Genomic DNA, 26545 nt, shown 5'->3' on the forward strand with positions numbered 1-26545 from the left:
AAATGTACACACAGAAATAAATTAAAAGGCGAAGCAGATTGGGAAATATGGGCTTACTTATATGGGAAACAATCTAGCCAAGTTACCTTTATATTCTAGGGATATAAATGCGCAATATGCAAAGGAATCTTGTAGCACTTTTGAGACAGAGAGAAAAAAAGTTGGCAGCATAAGCCTTTGTAGACAATAGGGCTAATCTAGATCTACCAAAATATCAAGGGCCAGCCCAGAGCACAAATGGCTCAGGAAGCCGCAATTTATACACACCCTGCCCCAATCTGCTACAGCAACGGGAAGGATTCCAGCCAGTCTAGTTGGGCAGAAACCTATTTGGCCTGGCTGGACCACTGATCTTACCTTGGGATGTTTGAAGTAACCCATTTCCAATCCACCCCCCTCTTCCTACATTGCTAAGTGCAGCGGAGCGGGGATGACAGCACTTGCCTGTATGGACACCAGATCAGTTTGCATTGGAGATGGCTTGTTATCCACACTCTGCCCAAAGTATGGGCCTGCTCCATAGTTTTGGCAAAGCTCTGCAGCATTCCCCAAGTTTGCCTAATGCAGGGCTAAACTGGTTCAGCTCAATTTAACCCATTTTAAAGACTGCATCACTTGGACCTCCAGGAATGACTTCTGGTCTACTTTGGGTTTTAGAGCTAGTGTAGACAACCTCAAAATCTACTTAAGTCTACAGTAGAGTCTCGTTTATCCAACATAAACAGGCTGGCAGAACGTTGGACAAGCAAAAATGTCAGATAATAAGGAGGGATCATGGAAAAGCCTATTAAACATCAAATTACATTATGATTTTACAATTTATTTATTTATTTATTTATTTATTTATTTACAGCATTTATATTCCGCCCTTCTCACCCCGAAGGGGACTCAGGATCACATTACACATATTAGGTAAACATTCAATGCCTTTTAACATAGGACAAAGACAACAACATAGCTCCGAGCGGGCCTCGAACTTATGACCTCCTGGTCAGTGATTCATTACAGTTCATTGCACTGGCTTGCTCTCCCGTCTGCGCCACAGCCCCGGGCCAAAATTAAGCACCAAAACATTATGTTTTAAAACAAATCAACAGAAAAAGCAGTTCAATATATGGTAATGTTATGTAGTAATTACTGTATTTACGAATTTAGCACCAAAACATTGCAGCGTATTGAAATCATTGACTACAAAAACATTGACTACTAAAAAAACTGACCTGAAATAAAGATAGAATTGCATAAAATGAACTTACAGTAACAACATTGTTGGAAGTTAAATCTGTAAAAAGTTCAGTCCTGTGAAGATTTTTAAAAATCATTGATCCTTGCCTGCCTAAAGAAACAGCTATGGCTCCGGGCGGGAGGCAGACTGAGTTGGATAATACACAATGCTGGATGAGCGAAGGTTGGATAAGCGAGACTCTACTGTACTTCTCAATTTACTAAAGTTTACAAAACTTCTTTCTCTCAGTTAATCTGAAAGGTGCTACAATATCCCTTTGCACACTGTTCCAAATTAACACAGCCATGTCTTTGAATAAATAGGCAATAGTTTCACCAGGTCTACAAATGCCTCATTTTAGATAGAATAGTACCCACAGTCGCTATCCCTTAAGCTGTACCCTGATTTTTGTTCCTTGTTTCACCCGCTGATCATGGGAATAAGTTGAGCCACTCATGAATCACTATATATTAAAGCCATAATCTATGAGCTATGCTGTACTCATTTCAGAGTGTATATATGGGCAAAGTTTAACTGGGAGTGATTTATTGCTGTTAGGGATGTGATCATCAATTAGGAAGATGAAAGTATTAATTAAAACACCACCATATCCCCACAAATGAATACCCTCACTGCTTTATTCACAGTACAATACCCACTAGAAGTGTACAAGGAGAAGCAAATGGACAAGAATAACAAGTTATTAAAATGAATTATAAAACAGAAAAAATGTGAATGCTGAGCTCCTGTCGAAGCTGTTCCCAAACTGCAGGATAACTAGGACTAGTGTCCAGCTGCATGAATGAAAAAGAATAACAGCAGATGCTTTGCCATGGCAGCTGATCAGTAATCCCTTATGGACTATGCCCTTCTTGCTTGACTGCATGCAGAACAGGGTGATGCAGCAAGAAATGCAAGGAACAGTCCGTCCACAATGATGGATTTATTTCCTTTCTCGTGTCCTGGCTGATCATGAAAACAGGCAGTGGAAAAAGGCAGGTAGAAAAGCAGAGCAGGTAGATTGAGGGGCAGGGATGGGATGCCTTTTTCCTGCCCCCAATTTTTTTTGTCATTACTCTGTGTTATTAAGCCATGAAAAAAAAAGAAATGTTAAGGTTTGTACGTTTTCTGTGAGCTTCATTTAATAACCAAAGCCCAAGTCATTGACTGTATAACCAATAATGCAGCCATGCATCCTACTACTGTTTTAAGGGCTGCCCATTCCTAGGATTTTTTTTATTGTGTCAGAAGCGAATTGAGAACATACTGCAAGTACTTCTGGTGTGAGAGAATCAGCCGTCTTCAGAAACGTTGTCCAGAGGATGTGTTACCATCCTGCGGAGGCCTTCTCTCATGTCCCCACAAGCTAGAGCTAACAGATGGGAGCTCACTCCTTCTCATGGATTCAGGTCAGCAGTTCAACTGGCACAAGGGTTTAACTTACTGTGCCACCACGGCTCCTTAAATCATTCCTAGGAGGGTTTAAAGATAAAGGGGGGACTCGGGCTCATTGCCAGTTAACATGCAGCAAACAGCAGCCATGCGGGTGGCCGACTTCCTTAACATAATCATCTGTCTCTATTTAAATTATATAAACGGTTTTAAAAGTCTACACTTATACACAAAAAATAGCACATGGATCTTTGCTTTTATTTTTTATAAAACCTAAAAATAAAAAATTGCATCACTTTTATTTTATTTTTCGTTTCCTTTTTTGTGGTGTTGTTATAGAGTTGTGACTTGCAGAAGGAAGTATGGGTGCTTTGTGTGTGGCCGTCCTCTGACCTTTCTCAATATATAGTACTCATAATGTTATTTTCTTCCAAATGTTTAGAAAGGTAACTTGTGCTGATGAACGTGACACATTTAGCAATTTACAGTTATTACAACCTTATATAAGTGCTTCTCTATAATAAAAGCATTGGGGTCATATCCTCTGTTGATATAAAAGGGCGCAGACTTTCTGGAATCTGTTTATAGCTGCAAGAAACAACAACAACAAAATGATATTGAAAATGCCTCCGGCCTGCTTGATTTCTGGGATCTCAAGCTTGTTATTTGAGAACAATGAATTATGTATGGTAAAAATGATTTATTCATATTCCAAACAAGATTTATTATGGATTTTATATTATAAAAGGAATTTCTCTAATCTGCTTATTATCTTTTCCCCACCTACTGCCTCCCTGTTTATGAGAAAATATCAAGGACTAAGTTACTTCTAAGTCAGTAGGAATTTTTATTTCCATGCTCATAAAAGGCTGGCTAAAAATAATAATCCAGATGTTTGTATATACATGCCTGCAGTGTTAATCTCTGGCTCCCATACATGTAAGAATTCCAGTAATACCACAACAAATGAAAGGTGCATCAAAGGTAATGCCTAGGGCAAGGTACATATCTAAGAACTAGTGGTAGAGATCATAATTTGTTGGTGCATTCATCTCAAGGATGCGAATCATATGCACCTCTAGATCAGCATTTCTCAACCTGGGGGTCGGGAACCTGGGGGGGGGGGTCATGAGCAGGGTGTCAGAGGGGTTGCCAGAAACCAGTATTTTCTGTTGGTCATGCGGGTTCTGTGTGGGAAGTTTGGCCCAATTCTTTTGGTAGTTGGGTTCAAGGGGCTCTTTGATTTTAGGTGAACTATAAATATCAGCAACTACAACTCCCAAATGTCAAGATCTATTTCCCCCAAACTCCACCAGTGTTCAAATTTGGGCATATTGAGTATTTGTGCCAAGTTTGGTCCAGATCCATCATTGTTTGAGTCCACAGTGCTCTCTGGATGTAAGTGAACTACAACTCCAAAACTCAAGGTCAATGCCCACCAAACCCTTCCAGCATTTTCTGTTGATCATGGGAGTTTTGTGTGCCAAGATTCATGCAGTTCCATCATTGGTGGAATTCAGAATGCTCTTTGATTGTAGGTGAATTATAAATCTTAGCAACTACAACTCCCAAATGATAAAATCATCAACCCCCCAACCCTATCAATATTTAAATTTGGGCATATTGGGTATAAATAAAAAAAATACATGTCAGATGGTTAGATTACCATTCATAACAGTAGTAAAATGACAGTTATGAAGTAGCAACAAAAATAATTTTATGGTTGGAGGTCACCACAACATGAGGAACTGCATTAAGGGGTTGTGGCATTAGGAAGGTTGAGAACCATTGCTCTAGATCAGGGGTCCTCAAACCTTTTAAGTGGAGGGCCGATTCACGGTCCCTCAGACTGTTGGGGGGCCAGACTAGGATGAAATAGTCAAAAATTAGAATTGTTGTTGTTGTGTGCCTTCAAGTTATTTCAGACTTAGGTCAACCCTAAGGCTAAAGTTTACGGCAGAGGCCAATGACCTTGAGGCCTTAGTTTGGGGACCCCTGATCGAGACAATCTCATAAGACCATAGTTAAGCAAAGAAGCCTCCAAAGACCATCGAGATGGTCTCATAAGACCATAGGTAAGTAAAGGGACCCTCAAAGACCATCTAGATGGTTTCATAAGACCATAGATAAGGAAAGGGGCTTCCAAAGGCCATCTAGACCATCTTATAGGACCATAGGTAAGGAAAGGGACCTCCAAAAGTCATCTAGATGGCCTAATAAGGCTGTAGCTAAGCAAGGAGACCTTCAAAGACCATCTAGACAATCTCATAAGGCTATAAGTAAGCAAAGAGACCTTCAAAGAGCAGGTAGACTTAGGTCAACCCCAAGTCTAAAGTTTAGGACAGGGGCCAGGTCAATGACCTTGGAGGGCCGCATCTGGCCCCCGGGCCTTAGTTTGGGGACCCCTGCTCTAGATATTGTTGGACTTCACCTCCCAGTATCCTTCACTATGGACTATTCTGTCTGCAATTGCTATGACCTGATGCTGTGAAGCCATTGAAAGACCCACCCTTCCCCTGTCTCTTCTGCTGGATTAATCTAGATGTCACCAAGATTTAAGGTGACCTACGTCTTTCAGTGCAAGTGGATGAATAGCTAGAGATGTGCTTGATGTTAGCCATAGGTCAGTGGCAGAGTAGATGCTTTGTCTGTAGGATATTCCAAGTTCAACAGCGGTCATCTTCTACTAAAAAAGAAGATTGCTTGGGAAAGATTGAAATCCGAAACAACATCACTGCTAAATGACAGGCTTATGATCTGAATCAGTAATAAGGCAGTGTTATATTTTTAAAGCTTGAAGGTATGGGCACTAGCTCTGCTGAAAGTATTCCAGCATCTCTAAGGTGTAAGTATCTATGTTCAGCAAGTGCACAATTATTTTGAAAACGAGTACCAACATCTGCTTGGGCTTCTTGTGTGTCTCTTATGCCACTGAGGCTGAGAAATTAATAACAGCTGAGATTTCTGGGGAGGAAGGAGAGGGTTTTCAAACACATTATTGATAGCTTTATTCCATGCTCTGCAGAATGGATTCATCCATAGAGAGTCATGGGTTTATCCGATACAGCTGTGCTTGGACTTTTTTCTTTTCTTATTTAAGTGAAAAGATTGCAATGGGTCCTATCTCCATAACATTTCTATCAAGCCAACCCCTTTCTCATTTGCATTTTGGATTTTTTAAGTACCCAGGTGGATTATTTACATTTTAGTTCTTGGTTTTGTTTTGTTTTTAGTGACTCAAACCAAGAGAATGATTTTATCAACTTCTACTTAGAATGCTCACCTGTAAATGGGACATATCACAGGCAAGCATTACCATCTGTTCCATCTAAAATTGTGGATGAGTCTGAACTGGAAGTGTCAGTCTGTTTAATGGGGGAATAGAATCCAAACCTGCATTTTTGACTTGGTCGTACCTTTTGATCTTTGTTTGTCTCTCCAGTGTCGTTTGTGAATTTTGTGGGCTGTCTCCAGCCTGCCTTCCACGCCAGCCGCATTTGCATTTTACTGCATTGGAAACCCATTCCTTTCATCTCATTAACTTTACGATTACCATGGGCTTTATTAGTACACTTCTCGGAGAGCCCAGCTTTTCAAAACTACAGCAGGCCCCAAGTCTAAACTTGCCAGTCTTAACTACTTCAATGTAATTTAGATTGCCGTCAAGCAGAATAATGGATGGCTCCAAGATACTGCTCACATTAAAACAATCCCTTCTGCTTTGTTTATAAGTATCGTGATAAATTTTGCTCCCATTTGTATCTGCTTTTACAGCCCACCCACAATAAAAAATAGTGTGAATAAGACATCCTTGGATAACTTTTACAACACTTTTTAGACCACTTTACACACACCCATTGGCTACCCTCTGGAGGGCAGCTATCCCTTTTGTGTTTTATCGAAGGCTTTCATGGCTGGAATCACTGGGTTGTTGTGCATTTTCCTGGCCATGTACCAGAAGCATTCTCTCCTGACGTTTCACCCACATCTATGGCAGGCATCCTCAGAGGTTGTGAGGTATATTGGAAAACTAAGCAAGGGAGGTTTACATATCTGTGGAAAGCCCAGGGTGGGAGAAAGAACTCTTCTCAGTTGGAGGCCCGTGTGAACTCCCTCCCTAGCGAGATTAGATCAGCCTTGATTTGTGTTTGGGCAATTCTGTGTTTGGTGGTCCCTATATAGACTTGTCCACATCAAGGGAACCACTGACCACATAGGGAAGCTGATGAAGAAACACAACCTACAAACTATCTACAGACCCACTAACAAAATCCAACAAATGCTACATTCAGCGAAGGACAAGTGGGATCCTCTCTCCTCTGCAGGAGTCTACTGGATACCATGCAGCTGTGGACAAGTCTACATAGGGACCACCAAACACAGCATTTCCCAAACACAAATCAAGGAACATGAAAGGCATTGTAGACTAACTCAACCAGAGAAGTCAGCCATAGCAGAGCACTTGATGAACCAACCTTGACACAGTATATTATTTGGGAACACAGAAATGCTGGACCACTCTAACAACCACTATCTCAGACTACATAGAGAAATCAATGAAATCCACGAACATGTGGACAATTTCAACAGAAAGGAGAAAACCATAAAAATGAACACAATCTGTCTACCAGTATTAAAAAAAACTCTAACATCAGAAGCGTAAATAAAGAACAACACTCTGAAAACAGAGGAATTCTAGACAAGAATCAATCAGGGGCAGCTAACACCTCAGAACAAAGGTTTCCCCCAGGCAGGAATGAAGCTTGCAAGGCCATTAATACCGATCAAGGTGATTAATTACAACAGACAAGAGTTCTTTCTCCCACCCTGGACCTTCCACAGAAATATATAAACCTCCCTTGCTTTAGTTTTCCAATATACCTCACAACCTCTGAGGATGCCTGCCATAGATGTGGGCGAAAAGTCGGAAGAGAATGCTTCTGGAACATGGCCATACAGCCTGAAAAACGCACAACAACCCACTATCCCTTCTGTATTTTCCTGGCTTTGTTTACCCACAAGACAGCCTTTGTTGTCCATGATTTTTGTGCTGTACACCAAAACTAATCAAAGTGTGGTTGGTGGACTAGTGCACTCTGAACCCAGAATTTTTATCTGAGCAAGGCTTGTAGTCATTCAACACAAAAAACATTTCTTTCTCCTCCTTTTGTCTCCACTATTCTTCTGTTTTGCAATGATGTATTAAGGCATGGGATCATTTGTTTTCTAAATTTTATTAAACAATGAGAAATTAAGAATATATATTTTTATTTTTCCATTTACCTGGAGATCCTATAGTAGATCTACCTTGGGCCCTCCTTTCCAGTATGTGAATTGATCACAGAGTACTGGTGTCAACCAAAACCTTTGTCCCAATGAAACGTATGGACATGAGGCATCTCTGTTGTTTTATCACATTGCTTTAATGAGAAGAACAGTCTGTGGACCTCCCAAGTTTTCTTCCTGCACAAACTGATTTTGGTTTTTCTCCTCCCAAAGCATTCCTGCAAGCTTCTGGCATTACGAAAGACACCCCCCCCCCCCGAACCCCAGGTTGGTGTGCGGAAATCATTTTCTGAAATGTTGCATACAACTGGATGTGATGCATGATCATTGTGAGGGGAAGGACACAAAAAAGGCAGAAAGGAGGGGAATCTGTCATATGTCAAATTCATGGTCATGCAGGTACAATCAAAATAACAACAAAAATCAAGGGAAACATTACTTCTGAAGACCCCCCCCCCCCCCGGATTGGAGACAACTTTATGTGGAGAAAAAATGGACACTGCTCACTTATGTAAAGAAAGGTATATTAATCATACATCATCATTAATGAAAGGTGCCCAGCCTGCAGCAATATAACCACTGCAGAAAATAGTCATGCAAGGAATATTTCTAATTATTTGTTTCTGGGTGGAAAAATTGGTTTCTTGACTGTTGGGAAATTCCATTAAAAGAAATAAATGACCAGCATGAATGTTATGCAATTTTCTTCCAATTTTTAAATGCCTAAACACTGTAAAGGTACCAGATACTATCTACTACCAGAGTCCCACTTAGTACTTGAATGGGAGATTGCCAACATCATTGTAGGCTACATTTCAAAGGAATGAACTGATAAAACTAACTGTGATTTTTCCTTGGCTAAGGAAAAACTATGAAAAATTCCTGGGGACATTGTATATTGACAGGCAACTTGAAGGCATTGAAATGTCACAAAATGTTATGGAAGAATTAGTCTGTAGAGCAAAACATTTGGATTTTTTGTGCACCCTCTGCTGTTTTCTGCATGGAAAACATGCTTTTCAACATTAAAAAGGAATTTTTCTTAATAGAGTAATTCAGGGTGTTGAATATAGGGAGAATGCTGCAAAGGAATGTTGATTTTCTCCTGGAGCAGGGAGAAAACTACTTTCATTATGCATCCTTATATGTCAGGATGAAATAGTTGAAGATGCATATCCCTAATAGAAATACATACGATAAGCAGGCTCTTCCATTTCTAGTGTGTTCGTTTGAAACACCAACAATCAATATATTTTGATTTGATATATTTTGCTGAGACCCAAAACCTGATGACTTTTAATGCTATTACATACTCTGAGCAAAGTACCCTATGTCTAGATTAGATTATTTGTTTCAAGCCATCTTCTGTTTTCTTGAGAATGCCATATCCAAGATGATGGTTGTAAACTACTTTGAGTCCCCCCAGGGGTGGGAAAAGTGATATAGAAACATAATAAATAAATAAATAAATATTAAGGAGAGATTTATCCTAGGACGCTATCTTAGGAACTCACCATACTTGACAATTTAAGTTCATCACATGACGTCCCTCAACCTCCAGCTGAGGTTCTGCCCCCAACCAGTGTGGAAGCACCATATAACACTTCCTTGTCAACATGTGAAGGCTCCCATGTTGTGCCCAGTTGGGCGATGTTTCCTCCATGTGATGCAAAAAGTGTCACTCTTCTGGAGCAGTGCACAGGGAGACCTTGTCACCCCATGCACCTGCTGTTACATCAAGCTTGCTGGTGAAATGGCATGGGAATTGAGGGCATAGCATGTGATATGGTCAATAGTGAGTCATCTTTTCAGTGAAAAGCAAACAGTCTGAAAAGATCCTGGACAACACTGTGTCCATAAAATCCCCATTAGCAGATGTTATTATTTCTTTTTAAAAACTGGCTGTGTCTCTGTTTTTTATGACTTCTAATGAACATGCAGTCATGCTGGCCACACGATCTTGGAGGTGTCTACAAACAATGCTGGCTCTTTGGCTTAGAAATGGACATGAGCACCACCCCACAGAGTCAGACTCGACTAGACTTAATGTCAGGGGAAAACCTTTACCTTTATCTAATGATCCAAAGACGCATGTGGTAAGCCTGGTTTTAAACTGTGCTACTTCAAACTATGCGTAGTGGTTCATATGACTGGCTGAATAGTCATTTGTGTACCCAGTTCCCTGCACTCCAAAAACCAGCATGTCAAGTGGAAAGCTAAAGTACAGGGTGTTACAAAATGTGAAGCCAATTTCAGAGTGGTATATTTCACGATGGAAACATGTGTAGAGCGCTTCTCCCTTACATACCAGGCCTCTGTGTGCAGAATGTTCTTTGTTAGCATGCAAGAACATCTGTCTAATGAGCGCACATCTGCAGTGTGAAATGCTACAGCTTCAGTTTACCACCTCCAAGAGCATTAGACCCTTGAAGTACTATTCATTGGCTGTTTTGATGAGACAGACACATCTCTTCTTTTTAAACGTGTTCGGTCAAATAATCCAGGAAAGACAATAACAGTTGCAGTTGTTCTGTGAGCAGCCAAGCCAATTACCTGTGCTACTTTAATGAGATCTGTCTTGATTGCCTGCCAGATTCATAACGAAAGTGTGTAGTAAGGTTCCAGCTGTCCTGCGTGGGTCTCACAGAAAAGCTACTCAGCCAGCACACTTGCCCCTTGAAACAGAGAAAAATCCTTTTCATTAAATTTAAGAACAAAAGAGTTCCCCAGGAGACCACTCAAAGAAGGAAATCAGGGGACCAGAGGCAAGGGGACAGTATTTTCCGCCATTGCCCTTAGGCAGGCTGTTCATTATTTTATTGAAAAATTCAATATTGCTAAAACTCCCACACAGAGATGAAGGAGTTCTCCTGGCACTTAAAATGTGATTTGCTGCATTGGCCTTCATTTAACTATGCCAGGAGGGATAAAAAGAAGAAGCTGTAATCTCTTTCTGTTTATCTGTCTCTCTCTAATTTAGCAATGAGAAAGCAAGGGAAACCTGTGTGTGACTCATACTGGCATTATATGGGTGCAGACCTGTGGTACCTGCCTATCTGTAGCAAACCCCAGGGTGGGAGCATCACCTAAGCTGAGTTTTGGCTGTGTCTCTGAGTATTGTTAGGGTGAGATGAGATTACAGGCCTGCCAAGTTTCTGTCATGATCGGGGAAGAGAAGGGCATCTGCCATGGTGATGCACAGCAGTCCTTGACCAGTGATGAAGCTGCATCCTGTGAAGGAGCAAAGCAGTACATTGTGGACCTCTTACCTTTCCAAAAAGCCTAGCAGGAGAGCAGTGAGTCAGCAAACAGTCCTCTCAGTTGAAAGTCTTTGTTGACACCCCGCTCTCCTATTCCTTTGCTCTTTGCCACCTTTCTTCTTTGCTTATCTATCTGATTTCTTCACATGTATTATTTTTGTTCTGTCACTCACTCTGTTCTTTCATATCCAGAGCTGTTCTTTCTCTCCTCTGGCCCTGTCCTGCACAGTCTCTTTTGGCACACTAACATGGCAAAAGCAAGGAGATTATAACATTCACAACACCAGAATGGTACAGCAGAGACTAGGTTTTAATTTCCCATTCAGCCCTCATGAAATCAAAGGATAACCATGAGCTACTTGGCATATGTCATGATAACCTGGCTCCCAGGGTTGTTGAGAGGCAGACAGCATGTGTGCCAATATGAGAATTTGGGTAGCTTAATGATGTGGAGAGGATGCTTCTAGAGGTAAGAGTCATGGCATGCATATTGGATTCATGCCCTTCCTGGCTCATAAAATCAGCTTGCTGAGTGTGTTAGCAGAGAGATAAATGCTTCACCAAAGCAAGACAGGTTTACATCTTGCCTAAAAGAGGACATTGTTGAGAAGACTTTCCCTTGATTCCACCATACTAGTGAACTATCACTCAGGGCTCTACTAACCCTTTTCTGGACAAGGTTCTAGAGCATATGGTGACCTCCCAGCTCCAGAAGTTCTTGGATCACCTAGTTCAATTTCAATATGGTTTCAAAGACAGTTTTGGTTGTTTTGGTAGATGACATTCACAGGAAACTAGGCAGGAAAAATGTGTCCCTCTTGGTGCTGCTGGGTCCCTCAACAACTTTTGGTACCATTGACTATGATATCCTTTTGAGTCATCCATCTAGGACGGCACATGGGGGTGCTGTTACACATATGAAGGGGCTGAGGCAGAAGATGGCCTTGGAGATGCTTGTTCCACACCCTATTCACTGGTTTGTGGTGTCTCTCAGGGCTTTGTTCTCTCCCCCATGCTGTTTACTATTTGCATTAACCCATTAGGAGGAATCATCCAGAGATAGGGGTTTCTGTATCATTATATTTTGATGACACCCCTAGTTCTAACCCTTTCAGTCATCTAATTTCAAGGAAGCTGTTTCTGGACTAAACAAATGTCTGCTATTTTAAAAAAGGACTGGATGAAGCAAACAAATAGAAACCCATTCCAGATAAGACAGAAGGGCTCCTGGTAAGTCACAAGGTATGTTTACCTAGGATGATATTGGCAAGATTTATGCAGAGGAGGCTATCTGTTGCTTTCCTTTCTGTAAGAGAGGGAATTGCCCAAGATCATCCAGTAGGTTTCCATGAATTAATAAGCATTTGAATCCTGGTCTCTCAGTCTGGGTCTGATACTCAAACAACTCTTCTACCATAGCTGTTGTTACACCCCAAGGCAGCGTGAGCACTCGAAAAACAGACAAGAGTCAATATAACATCTAATATCTTTATTAAAGCAAATATAAATCCAGATGAAAATAGTTATAGAGTTTGAGGAGGAAATTGTTCTTTCTGAAAAGTCAAATGTGATCCCAGATGAGTAGAAGGAAAGGTCCAATATTATAATCCACAACGAGAACTCATTAGCTCTCCCAAGCAATCTAAGTCCATGAATTGCAACAAGGAAACAGGGCTGACAGAAAACAGAGTTCTATCCTCAGGCGATACTTCGTAATGATCAAGGCAGCAAGATGTCAAAGTGGAGGCAATCTTGAAACAGGAACAAGGAAATAACAACCGGAGTAGAAACAAAGTCTACTCCAGAGTCATGGCTCAGCTCGGCCCGACTGTAACTGGAAATGGAAATACTTGGCTTGGAAACTGGAGCAAATTACAGAGATATCTTTCTCCAATGAAGCAATGTTGACACCGCAAAGAATCCACAGTGCAAAACGCTTTTAAGGATCCTAAACTGAATCCCAAGTAGGGAGAGCAATACTCCCAAAAAGTTCCCATGGGAACCCTAATCGTTATCTCCTTGGGACGCCAGACGTTGACTTCTGCGAAGGTTTTGTTTCACACTTCTCTCATGATTCAAAAATTCTCTCAGATTAAAATCCTTGTTCTCAGGCTAGCTAAGGACATCTAGCCCAAACAAGGAAGACTCCCTTCCAATTAACTGTTCTTCCTGGCTGATTTCACCAGGCACCTGGAGCTGCAAAGGTTTTTCTGAACTGGGTGAAAAGTTATAATAAGCCTCATTTGTGTCAGAGTTCAGCTCCTGATCAGGCTCTGAAGCCATGGCTGGCTGGTGTATAACAGCTGTTCAGATTGTCATGCCAGATATGGCATGAAATGTTCACCTGTCACAAATTCTGTGGAGACTTGAGGCTGGTAAATATCTACTTATAAGCTCTATGTGGACAACAAAGGTCCACATAACAAACATACAAAAGATAAACCATACACAACTTGCACCATTGTCTAAATGTCAATGTCAGACAAAGAAAGGTGAAGAAAACAATGACATCAGTCTTCCCTATGCCTTTGTGCCCAAAGAACTGGCAGTTCCCAAAACCTACCACTGTATAATGACTGGAGCCTCTTTCCAGCTTTCTGTGAATATGGCAGCCAGTCCAGAAACTGACAAAGTTACGGGTGAGAATTCAACGTGAGTTTGTATAATTCACTGCAAAAGTACCTTTCTAGCTACTTCAAAGTCAAATAGCTGAAGTACAAAGAGTAGCATACTGGAATTTAAAGTGGTTTTGTGTTTTTTACTAGAGGAGTGGCTTCTTGCAGGGCTGTGCCATTACATTTTGCAACCTGTTATGGACAAAGTGACACCCTCTTCCTTTCAGCAATGCCTTGTTGCTGCTAGAATTGCATGCGAATCCAGTTTCCTTTGGTTCCTCTGTTTCCTTTTATACTTTTGGTACCTTCGGGAGCACGTAACTTCACCTCTCCCCCCCCCACCCCCCAGGCCTCGCCTGCTGCTGTGCAGAGAATCCTGGTAGGCAGAGTTGAGAGAGATTAACCCCTCTCCCAGTTTCATCCAGACAGGTCTCTGTGATACAGACCAGGTCAGCATGTTCATCTAAAATAAAGTCCTGGATGGTAGTTGTTTTCTCATTTACTGACCGGGCATTCAACAGCAGAATTTTCAACCTAGCATTAAATTTGAGACTATGTTAAAATTGCAACATACTCTACATGGGGCTGCTGTAGAAGGTGACTCGGGCTGGATCTACACTGCCATATAACCAAGATTATCAAAGCAGATAATACAGATAATACAGATCACCATCTTTGAACTGGATTATATGAATCTACACTGCCATATAGTCCAGATTCTTTCTTTTTCCTTTCTCTCCTGCTAAGTTAATAGAGTGCAAACTGGGCATTGAACTCAGTTTGCATTAATTACAGTAAACCAAGAACAAAGAGGAAAAGTGGGAGGTGGATGGAGAAACTGGAACATTTTAAAGGCAACTGAAAAGGTGATATGATAGAAGCTCAATCAAGACAAAAAGAAAAATGTAACTGCCAAATGTTACATTTAATTTTCTCTTAATTTTTCTTTTTCTACATGGTTAGCATTTTTAAAAGACCACTTTACATTACCATGAGAGTAAATCAGCATGATTATCTATAATTTCACCTGAACAAGTAGGTTAATATCTAAGGTGTTAATAGATCCTTTAGCATACTCATATTCCAGACTGACACAGCCGTGTCTTTGAATTCTACCCCCCCCCCATATTTGTTTGTAGACCATGCACTGCTACTGCAACTATTATGGCAGAGTTATAACATTAATGTCTGACAACACCCTCTCCTAAACCTGCCTTCACAACCTGACAAGTCCCTGACTGATGTGTCACTGTTCTCTCAGTTGCAAAGTGCATTGAAAACAGGCAGTTGGAGATACTCCTTGGAGTCCAAAGGGCACCCCATTTCCCAGTGACCCAATCTCCAGCATCTTGGAAATGCTGCCAGGTTGCAGAGGTAGCTAATATTTAAGATCATGTTTGGTTATCCATTACTGTACACATGAATCTCCAGCAATTGGGGCATTGTAAGACCAGTTTATGATATCATAACCACTGAACATGATGGTAGCCACAACTGAGAACATTTGCATTCCAACCCAGAGGCTGTAGCTCAAGAGGCTTTAACATCATGGGCATACCATAAGACAAGATGACCTCTGTCTATCATTACAATGGGTGAAGAAGCCCATGTTAATATAGAATCTCCATCTGATGAGTAACACCACACAATGGGAATGATCTGATTCATTGGAATGCTCATTTCTGAGAGGCAATTCTACAGTAATGGATATGGCATCCTGATGTATTATAATAGTCTTTGGAGCTGAGATAGCAAGATTGATGTGTGTTAGGAATTGTTGCAAGAAGCAATGACAATAAGCTGTCTATAATCATTTCAGGAGCCAAACTAGATGTAACTGAAACAGTTCTTCCCAGATAAAGAACAGGTCAGTGGTAATGTAAGGTGTCTGTTATCCATGTCAGTGAATTAATTAATGTTCACAGAAGAAGCCACTAGTTAATGAGAGCAATTAAAGATAATTATATGGATGTTTCAATGGAGGCTTGACTGTTCTGCTGCATATTTTCTTTCCAAGTTTAATCTGAATTTTATCTTCTTCCTCTTCTTTTCCTCTCCTCCTTTTCTATCTTCTTCTTCATGTTCTTCTTGCAGTCCAAACTCTGGCTTATGTGTAATCTGTACATTGTGTCCTATCTGGAGACAACCTGATTGAGGAGTGCTGTATTTCGAGAAACATCCCCATCAACAAACAGTCTCTGGTTACATTTTGTGCTGGCCACATAGATCTCAGCACTCCAGATTAACACCACGGGAGTCCACATTGCCAGCCAACAAGTTCATGTATATGTTGTTGTCTGCATAACTCAGAAGTTCTCTAAAATACTGATGGTTGAAATAAACTGTATCTATCTTGACCAATGCTATGAGTAGTTTAGACTGAAAGCAATGCTGCACCTTGAAAGATCTTTTGGCCAAAACCATTGTTCTCTGTCAGTTTGTCTTCCTGCTCATGCAGGAGAAACAGATATTTTATTCCTACCCAACAGATAAATACAAACGGATAGCATAAAACAGAAAGAGAGAGCAGCCGGAGAAGAACTACAGTACATTTTAAAGATATAAGTAGGCTTCATTTCCATTCTGGAGCTTGGAATTCAAACCAATTCTAATACTGAACAAGTTTTAAACTCGTGAAAGATGACATTAAGTTATTTATTCTTATACTCTTTGAGAAAGAGAAGGCGAGGAGAAAGAAAGTATCGATTCATCACTACCTTTCTGTTATTGATCCTTGGCTCTTATCTTTTACTCCATAAAGTTTTGAATAAACCACTACAACAATGCCTTTTCTAGTTCTGCCAATAATCAGGGTGAATTGGAATAACAGCATTATTAAAGATGAAGTTGTACACATTGGAAACACAATGGGGTAGTTTGCATCTGCTGAGGACATTTGATTGAATTCAAAACCAATGCATTGCTTTACAAACAAGCAGCCTTACACAGGCTCCAGTGCTAGCCTTGTTTTCTTAATACACTAGGGAGGAAGTGCTGCCTGGATTTCTATATAATCTAGTAGAAGATTAGTGTGAAGGGAAAAAAATGTCATTCAAAGGAACGTAGGAGTCCATCTTCCTTCAAAGCTTAGGGCTGGCCACAGGAAAGTTCTCAGATAGCTTTGTATTTCAATCTACAAACAGAATCAGCATCTGAACTCATACCCCGAAGGCACTGTGCCTCCACAGGCAGACAAAACATGAAACAGGGTATGAGTGCCCTCAGCCAAGAAAAGTCCTTGAAAACAAGATTGAAGGTCAGGAGGGAGAAAGAGAGAGAGAAAATAAAGGATAGTTCTTCTTTACTATCACACTTCTGTCCAATATTTTTATAGTAAAAAATATATCAAGTTGGTGGTTTACAAATAAAAAAACCAAAAACAGAACAAAACAGCATCATACTAATGTCTATAAAACAGATCCGAAAAGTATGAAAAAATATGAAAAATGCCTAAGTAGAAAAATAAAAAAAAAGTTTTTAGAAGGCCCCAAAAAGACTATTGTAGGAACCACAACTAGGGTACCAATAAGTGATGTATCTGCAAGGGTTTATCTTATGTCTGGAAAGATACATGTTGTAGGAGTTGATTCGTCAGGTAATCTGGACTGATCTTGAAACCAGAAATGGACAGGAACAGGGGGCTAAGCATTACTAGCAAAATATTATTGTTATGCCCCAGACATTATTAACAATCTTTTGCTGTTCCTGCCCCCCCTCCCCCACACAACCCCCCCCCCCCCCCAGCTTCAAACATGATGCTATACAGAAATCCAAACAAAAATATTCTTGGTCATACTGTGATGCTTTGGAAAAGAGTATAAACGCTTGGTCAAGTGGAAGGCAACAGGAACAAAGCAAAATTATACTATATACATAGAATTCAAAGATTCCCATGTTAGGCTCTTTCAGCAGTTTAGAACCTAACTGGGAAAATGAATTTAGTAGCTTAAGTTTGCAAGGGGATTTTGTAGCATCTTGAAAACTGAAAGAATGAAGGTGGCAACAGGTTTTGTAGACTAAGTCTGGTTTTTAGATGCAAGGCTGGTTCTAAGAAGTGACACTTAAGTCTATGAAAATTCATGTTAACAATTTTATTTTCTTAATTGAAAACTGCCTTATAGACTCAATAAAATAATATATAGCCTTGAATTGACAAGACCTCAACTTCATCCATCAGATGACTCTGAAGCTGACTTGAGAGAAAATAACATTAGAATGCCAAAATATGTGGAAGCAGTAAAAGCATTTACTCAGCAATTTCCAAGGCTTTTTGCTCATAAGAATGCTGTGGAACTGGGGATATCAAGTCAGACTTTGATGAGGATTCTGCATGCTGATTTAAAATGGCATCCATACAAAATGATTTGTCTCATATGATTTTCAAAACTGGACATTGTTCCATTATCCGGGAAGAGGCCACTAGAGAGTGCTAGAAAGAGGATAGTCCATTTCATGGAAGTGGAGGGTGGCTTGAAGGAGAAAAATGATTCCCCCTGTTTTCTTTTTATCCTCCCCCCCCCCAATGTCCCATCCTAGAAATAACCTTCATTTATGATATGGGAAGGGTGGGGGATAACCACTGAAAACAGGGGAAATGGTTTTTCTCCTTCGACTCATCTGTAAAATAGACTAGCCTTCTCTCTCTAGCACCCCGTAATGGCCTCCACCCAGATAATGGAACAGTACTCCAAACTGTTTTATGTAGTTTTCAAAAAAAAAATTCTAGAAAGCTTCATTTATTTTTCATACCCCTTCAAAATGTGGGAGAATTTTATTCTCCACCATATATAACAACATAAGAAAGAATAGCAGGGACTTGCAATGGTCCATAGACAGAGGAGTCACCTTGGTCTTCTTCAGTTTTCCTCACTATAGTAAAAAAATGTTGTATTTCCACTAAAATTCATAATAATGATTTCTCTGTCTGCACCTTTACAGCTAAAATAATAAAGGTTTCCCCTGACGTTAAGTCCAGTCATGTCTGACTCTGGGGTTGGTGCTCATCTCCATTTCTAAGCTGAAGAGCCGGCATTGTCCGTAGACACCTCCAAGGTAATGTGGCCGGCATGACTGCATGGAGCACTGTTACCTTCCCGCCGGAGCGGTACCTATTGATCTACTCACATTTGCATGTTTTCGAACTGCTAGGTTGGCAGAAGCTGCAGCTAACAGTGGGCGCTCACTCTGCTCCTGGGATTTGAACCTGCGACCTTTCGGTATGCAAGTTCAGCAGTTCAGTGCTTTAACACACTTCACCACCGGGGCTCCAAAATAGCATATAGAAATGCTGTGTAGTCTCAAGTGACATAGTACTGCTTCTGGTGATATCTAAGTGGGTAAAATCATGTCATGGAATGCACTATATTTTTCAAAATACTTCTCCATGTTCATTGCCAAACACATTCTATTCTGCAGCTGAAAATTTCCCCCTTGCAGGTTTAGCACAGCCCAGGGGAAGTGCATTCCAGGGTGAGAGATTGATAGGAAATCATAATCTATGCTATATTTTATGTGAATGCAATCAAGTCATAAACAGTGCTTCAAGACAGCATGGTGTTCAAATTGCTAAAATAACATTTCCAAATACTTTAATTAAAGTCTCCTACTTTCCCTGGATGAGCTTGGAACAAAAACCACAACTGAGAGCAATTGTGGTAAAACACTCCTGTTCCGCTGACATTAACACATTTTTTTTAAAAAGGAAAAATATGACTTAGACCCTGTTTCTATTATGGTTTCACTGAGATACAGAATAAAATATCAGATTGCCATGGCATCTTGAAAAGACGATGTGAGAAAACAAGCTGGAAGTAAAAAAAAAAAAAACAAACAAACACCCATGTGGCTTAATTGTCTTTAGAGCAATGAGCGTATGCCACAGAGCTGGCATGACACACAGTTTAAAGCACTGAGTGCCAGATCTCATGCCAGTTCCTAAACACAGTGGCAGGTTAAACGCTACTCTCTTATAAACCTCAGGGAGGCCTATACAAATCCATATGCTTCTCCAAGGCCTCTGCCAATAGAGACCCTGGCCTTGGTTGTTGGAATGAATTCTAGAGTAAAGAGTAAACACAATGAGAAAGTGGGATGATGCCCTCAACATTGAACAGTACATTGTGGAGTTAGGCATTCAACTCTCAGGGGTCTGGTGAAATAAATTACTTTCAGGCATTAGTAAAAGCATCATGGTCTGGACCTTGAGGTGTTTTTGACCCCATTCCTGAAATAAAAGATAATTCCTGCAACTGTATTGTTTTTATTCAGCAGTTTCAATGTTGGTTTGCTTCCCAACATACAACATTACACTGTGTGTGTGTGTTTTTTTAAACAGCAAATGATATAATTAGATATTTAAATGCTTTTTTTCCATGTCAGGAGCGACTTGAGCAACTGCAAGTCGCTTCTGGTGTGAGAGAATTGGCTGTCTGCAAGGACGTTGTCCAGGGGACGCCGAGATATTTTGATGTTTTTACCATCCTTGTGGGAGGCTTCTCTCATGTCCCCGCATGGAGCTGGAGCTGATAGAGGGAGCTCATCCACGCTCTCCCTGGGCTGGATTTGAACCAGCCACCTTCAGGTCAGCAACATCAATCCTACCAGCACAAGAGTTTAACCCACTGCCTCACCAGGTGATCTTTTAAAGGCTGTCCACACTACATAATCAGAGCTCTATGATTCTACTTTAATTGTCATGGCAACATGCTGTAGAATCCTGGGATTGTTCATTGAGGGCAGAGCTTTTGGAATCTTCATTCAGAAAATTGTCCTCAGAGGTTTGTAACTAAACTAGATAAACCACAGAAGGAATCCATAGGATGCAGCTATGGCAGCTGAAGTAGAATCATAGTAATATAATTCTGTAGTATGAAAAGACCCCCATCCTTACCAATAGTCCCTAGTATTTTGGAACAAAGAATCCACAATGATGTACCTCATATTGGATCAATGTGAGATGAAAGTTTATAGAAATGTTTGTATTTCAAAGCATCAACCCATCCCTTTCCCATGACCAGAACCAGCATTACTGCTTTGAAGGGATGGTTTTCCCAAACAAAATGAAAACTCTTTACAAGACTCTATTTAGAGGCCGGTATAGTAGGTATTTGGCTGAAACAGTGGGAAGAGAGGGGAAAGTAGTATTGTCATCCTGCCTAGCCAGGTTACTGGATTCCATCCAGACTGCCAGATGGCTGGGGGACTGACCCTGGGATTGTGCATGGCAATCCCAAAGATCAGTCTCCACACCTGAGATGATGCGGACCTTCCTGAAAGACTCTTTTCGGGTATTTTTTTTCCCACCTGGAGTAAACTTGGATTTCCACATTTCAAATTCTGAGTGTTTGGCTTATGTAAATGAGGCCTTAAGCCGAGATCCTTTACCATGTTTGTAATGACATACCGGAAACCCCTATGTATCCGATGGGCTGAGAACTGGATAGCTATCAGAAAATGGAATCAGTTGGAAAGTGGAATACTCGTGTTTTAGCTTGCAAATGTAGAAAAAACTCCAGCATGTCAAAAAAGCAGCAATAATAGACAAAAGAGTGAACCAGAGGTTGAAAGGTCAGAACAACACTATAATTTAGATCAATCAAAACAGTTAAATTTCAAAAGTGAGTAATAAAAAAGCAGGAAATTATATGTAAATATAATTATGAATGCCCTAAGCAATCAACCCCTAGGACCCTCTTCAGTTCCAGAGACCAGCTACATGTGATGGATGCATGTGATGCAGGAAAGTGAGGTGCTTCAGAAGGATATGGGTCTACGCCTTAAGTTGTTTTGTAATGAAGATAAGTTTCTGCCCACCACACTATGGCTCAAATTCAGAGTGGATTCAAAGGGAAATCTACAATTCTGGTAATTTTGCTCTGATCGTAGATACATACTATTGGTGAATATGAAGCATTACAGATTCATAACTCTATTTACAAATCTATAACTGCAATTTAGAGTGCCAGTCTATGCCTTTCCTCTTCTTTTGTGGAAAAAGATAATGGCATTTGTCAATTGGAAAGTTCAGGTAGAAAGCACGGAATTATTGGTTCATGTTTTAATGATGGAGGACAGGACACAGTAACATATGTACAAATTACCATGCCATTTCTACATATGGTATTTTTGTGCTATAATTTCTAGATCAGATAGGATCCAGTTCTAGATTCATTTATATCTAAATAAATATGATTGCTATTAATTTTAATATGTGAACATCAATATAAAAGATGCAGATCTTGAACATACGGATCTGTGGATTAGGGATGTGGATGTAAAATGTTTCCACACTCATTGCATATATTTCTGTAACCATAAGCACTCCATGTACAATAAACTTTAGAATATCCCATTCCTGAGAAGACAAGCCACAAAAGGAAGATTTGAATTGTCTTGGCATAGCATATATTGAAACTATTAAGCTGCTTTGACTAGCCTTTTCTTGGACAATTGCCCTGCTTCATTTGGGAAATTTTACAGAGGGTCCAGATAATAACATCTTCCATTCATAAAGCTCCCAGTTTTTCATACCAACTGTTCCCAAAATGTTTATTCTTGCAAAATATCTGCTTAGGAGTTAACTGGATCTGCTGTATGCCTGTCTCAAGCAATCTTATATGGGCACTGTCATTTTCAGTTTATCAGGGATTGTTATCATATTTGTGCCCATTGGCTTTGATTTTTTTTTCTCTTCCTGGAAATTCTCCATGGACCAGAAACCAATGGCTTGTGGATGGGCACTGGTCCAGGGAGTCCCATTTTGCATTATGCTTATTTGTATGAAAGCAATATGTGCAACAGAACTCTATTCTTATCCACTTATACAACTAATACAAAGTTTGCCATCCTGTTGCCTGTTTGAGATACTTATTTGTGAGATATTCTTACAAGAAATGGAAAATCATAGATATGCATTGCTTCTGTGAAGAGACAGCTATGACACACACTTCTCTAAAAACAGAACTATACATACACTTGTTTCCCACATCAAAGGCTTGATATAAACACAAGCAAATAAAATACATTCCCATTTCTTTGATACTGATCAACCTATTTCAAGCACATCATTTTTTTTTTCATATCAGGAGCGACTTGAGAAACTGCAAGTTGCTTCTGGTGTGAGATAATTGGCCGTCTGCAAGGACGTTGCCCCAGGGGACACCTGGACGTTTGATGTTTTACCATCCTTGTGGGAGGCTTCTCTCACGTCTCTGCATGGAGCTGGAGCTGACAGAGGGAGCTCATCTGCATTCTCCCCAGTTTCCATTCGAACCCAACCTTCATGTCAGCAGTCCTCCCAGCACAAGGGTTTAACCCATTGTGCCACTGGGGTGCACAATTACAGACCCTAAAACATAGCAAGTTGTCAGTAGAATACTTTCTTCAGAATTTCCATTCCTTTTCCAACCAACCACTCTTGCCCACCCCATTTGTGCCCCCCACTTTTGGAAGGAGAATTCTGCTTTATATGCCATCCTAGCATTCTTCTTTCCCTCAGACACCAGACAGTCCAGGCAACAGACATCTAATCTGTCTGGGAATTCAGTTCACATTTAGCCAGGTGTTATCTAATCTTACAGACAAGCTATTTTGCTTCTTCGTCTCATATCCTTTTCAAATTCTCTGACCCACTTACCTGTGCTCATAGTGGGCTAGATTCCAATCCGCTTATGTACGCAGAAGATTTACTCTTTGGGTACTGAAGAAGCTCTCATGTTATAAAGAGTTTGGAAAAAGAAACAGACATGAAATCCTTTGTGTCTACGACCTAGATGTTTGCATCAGTTAATCTCTCCCATTTTTGTACCTACTGATGCTACTAAAAGATGGCCTTTCATGGAAAAAAAATAATGTATGCTAAATAAAAATATGGTTTTGTGTTCTGCTATACTCCTTGCTGGATTCAAAGAAGCAGATCAGTATCTTCCTGGCAATGTATATCAAAAGATCTGAAGACTTGAGGACAAATAAGTTTGCATGTACTGAATAGAGAGCTTAAATGTCTCTCTATTAAGATAGCATCCATTTTTGATCATTGAAATTTCTGGTTGGCAAGGAGGGGGAAACAGCAAACTTTTCTTGGCTTGATGTACTAAAAGCTTTGATATAAAGAAAATGCCATTATGCTTCAAATGGTTCTCACTAATTTACCACTTAAAACGCATTGGATCCTGCACCTGTCTCCATGTGATAATAATGAAAAAAATGTATTTTGACTACCAAAGGGGGAAAAAATCAGCAAGTAATTTTCAGCTGTTTTACATGATATTCTCTGTAGATCAGGGAACTTCAATGAACAAACACTTTCCACACAAGAACTATCTGCAATACTATTACATTCAATAATCCTTCTTCAATATCTCCTCCTCATTCGAATCCCATCTTCTATCATTGCCTTCAGGTTCCATTGTGGGAATCCTCTTCTCTCAATTAAGATTTCTCCCTTTATGGGAATTTAATTATTCACTAAGTTTCTTGTCAAAGGTACGTCCATCAATTTTTTTCCTTCGGTGAAAAAGTCTTTAAAAACTATGCAGTTTTTGAAGACCATTATCACTTTGAAATGTATTCTACACAAAATTCACATGTGGTTATTTTGTGCAGAAAACAGCATTTTCTACACAGGAATAAATATTTCTCCACTGAAATATTATTTCCCATGCAAAAAAACCCTGCTTCCTGAGAACAAAATGATATTTTATATAAATCAATTAAGTGTAAAATTTTCACAGAAAAAAATCTTAATTACAGTATTTTCCTGTACATTAAGCAGCATTTCCTGTGCTGGAATTAATAATTCCAAATTGAAATGCTGCTTTCTGAACAGAAAAGGCAATTTTCTGCACAGAAAATGCTGTAATTGGAAACTTATTCTGTGTAAAATTTACACATAACTGATTTGTATTAAAATGCTGTTTTCTGTGCAAACAACTACATGTGAATTTTGTGCAGAACAAGTATCAAACTGTGAAGATACTCATCAGCCTGGGATTTTCTGATCAGGATTTCTCTACATTTGAAAAAATGTTTTTGATCATTTACTGAATATTTATAAATATTCTTAAATATTATAAATATTTATAAAAGTGTAGAGATGGAGTGAACAGAAAACCATTTTTTGTTTAATAAAATCAATTATTTACCCACCCGTCCATCTATTCATACTTAGAATTAAATATTTTATTTTGCATTGTGAAACTCAGCAATAATGTCCTTGTATATAAAGAATCAAACGTCACCTTAATTTAATTTAATAACTCTGGTTTGATACATTATTTTAGATTATTTTAGCGGGTTGTAATCTGTTCTCCAAACTTGTTAAATTGTTCAATATGTTTCTAACCTTTTAACATAGTTCTCAGTGGCTTAATATAAAAACATTAGCATAACCATTTAAAATATACAAATATACAAACATTAAAACAGGATTTAATATCAACAGCATTAAAAGATTTCCAATTAAAAACTATTTTTAAAAATTAGTTAAAAACAACATGTTAAAAACAACAGCACCCCCTGAATTGACTTTAAACACCATCATCTTTAAATGCCTGTTTGAATAAAAAGGTTTTAGTCTGCCACCAGAAGGATAGCAGGAAGGGGGTCATTCTGGCTTACCTAGGAAGAAGGGAGTTCCAGAGTCGAGGGACAGCCATCAAGAAGGAAGGTCTGTTCTCTCGTTCCCACCAACCAAGCTTGAGATGGAGGTGGGACTGAGAGAAGGGCCTCTCCTGAAGTTCTCAGGGTTCAGGCAGGTTTGTACAAAGGGAGGCAGTTAGCCAAAAAGCCTGGATCTGAACTGTCTAAGGCAGGGGTCCTCAAGACTGTTGAGGGGCCAAATTATCATCTGGGGAAAAAAACCGAACAAATTCCTATGCACACTACACATATCTTATTTGTAGTGCAAAACAACAACAATAACAATGAAAGAACAATACAATATTTAAAAATGAAAATAATTTTAACCAACATAAACTTATCAGGATTTCAATAGGAAGTGTGGGCCTGCTTCTGGCCAATGAGATAGTCAGGTTAATTAGGATTGTTGTTGTTGTGTGTCTTCTTCACGTCATTTCAGACTTTGGGCGAGCCTAAGTCCAGAATTATTTATTTAAGTCCAAAATCATTTACTACATTTACTTACTACATTTATATCCCACCCTTCTCACCCCGAAGGGAACTCAGAGCAGCTGTATGTACATACAATATATTATATTATTAGCATAGCACAATATTAGCATTATACTATATTGAATATACCACTATACTGTAACATTATATGTAATATATAACATATAATTAATATTATTATATGATATTATTGTTAGTTTTGTATTGTATAAAATGATAATATTATTATCAATATTATATGTATATACAATATATTATATTATTAAAACTGATATAAAAATATTATATTATAAATGAAGGCGGGGGCCAGGTAAATTACCTTGGAGGGCCGCATCCAGCCCCCGGGCCTTAGTTTGGGGACCCCTGGTCTAAGGCTTTAAAGGTATAACCAGTACTTTGAATTCTGCCTGGAAACAGATTGGCAGCCAGTGGAGCTGCTGCAACAGGGGGGTTGGCCTAAGTTTCCAAGCACTCTTCAGTGGCAGCGCCACGCAGAGTGCATTACTGTAATCCAGGTGGGATGTAACTAAGGCATGGACCACCATGGCCAGATCTGACTTCTCAATGAACGGGCACAGTTGGTGCACAGATTTTAAATGTGGAAAGGCCCTCCTGGTCACCACTGACACCTGGGTCTC

General features: G+C 39.7%; 1 protein-coding gene across 4 annotated transcripts in view; it reads right to left on the reverse strand.

Annotated features, from left to right (window-relative positions):
* Positions 1–26545, reverse strand: part of vwc2l (von Willebrand factor C domain containing 2 like) — a 359062-nt gene that overhangs the window by 179811 nt on the left and 152706 nt on the right. Inside the window, exon 4 of one of the 4 annotated variants that reach the window (XM_062961015.1) lies at positions 3–10578. The exons of the other annotated variants lie outside the window; for them this stretch is intronic. Within the exon in view, the coding sequence (XP_062817085.1) occupies positions 10556–10578 (23 nt within the window). The 3' untranslated portion in view covers positions 3–10555. Of the gene's footprint in view, positions 1–2; positions 10579–26545 lie in introns of those variants that run through there. 4 annotated transcript variants of the gene reach the window in all.

This window comes from Anolis carolinensis, chromosome 1 (assembly GCF_035594765.1).
Source record: "Anolis carolinensis isolate JA03-04 chromosome 1, rAnoCar3.1.pri, whole genome shotgun sequence".
In the NCBI taxonomy this organism is placed as follows: domain Eukaryota; kingdom Metazoa; phylum Chordata; class Lepidosauria; order Squamata; family Dactyloidae; genus Anolis; species Anolis carolinensis.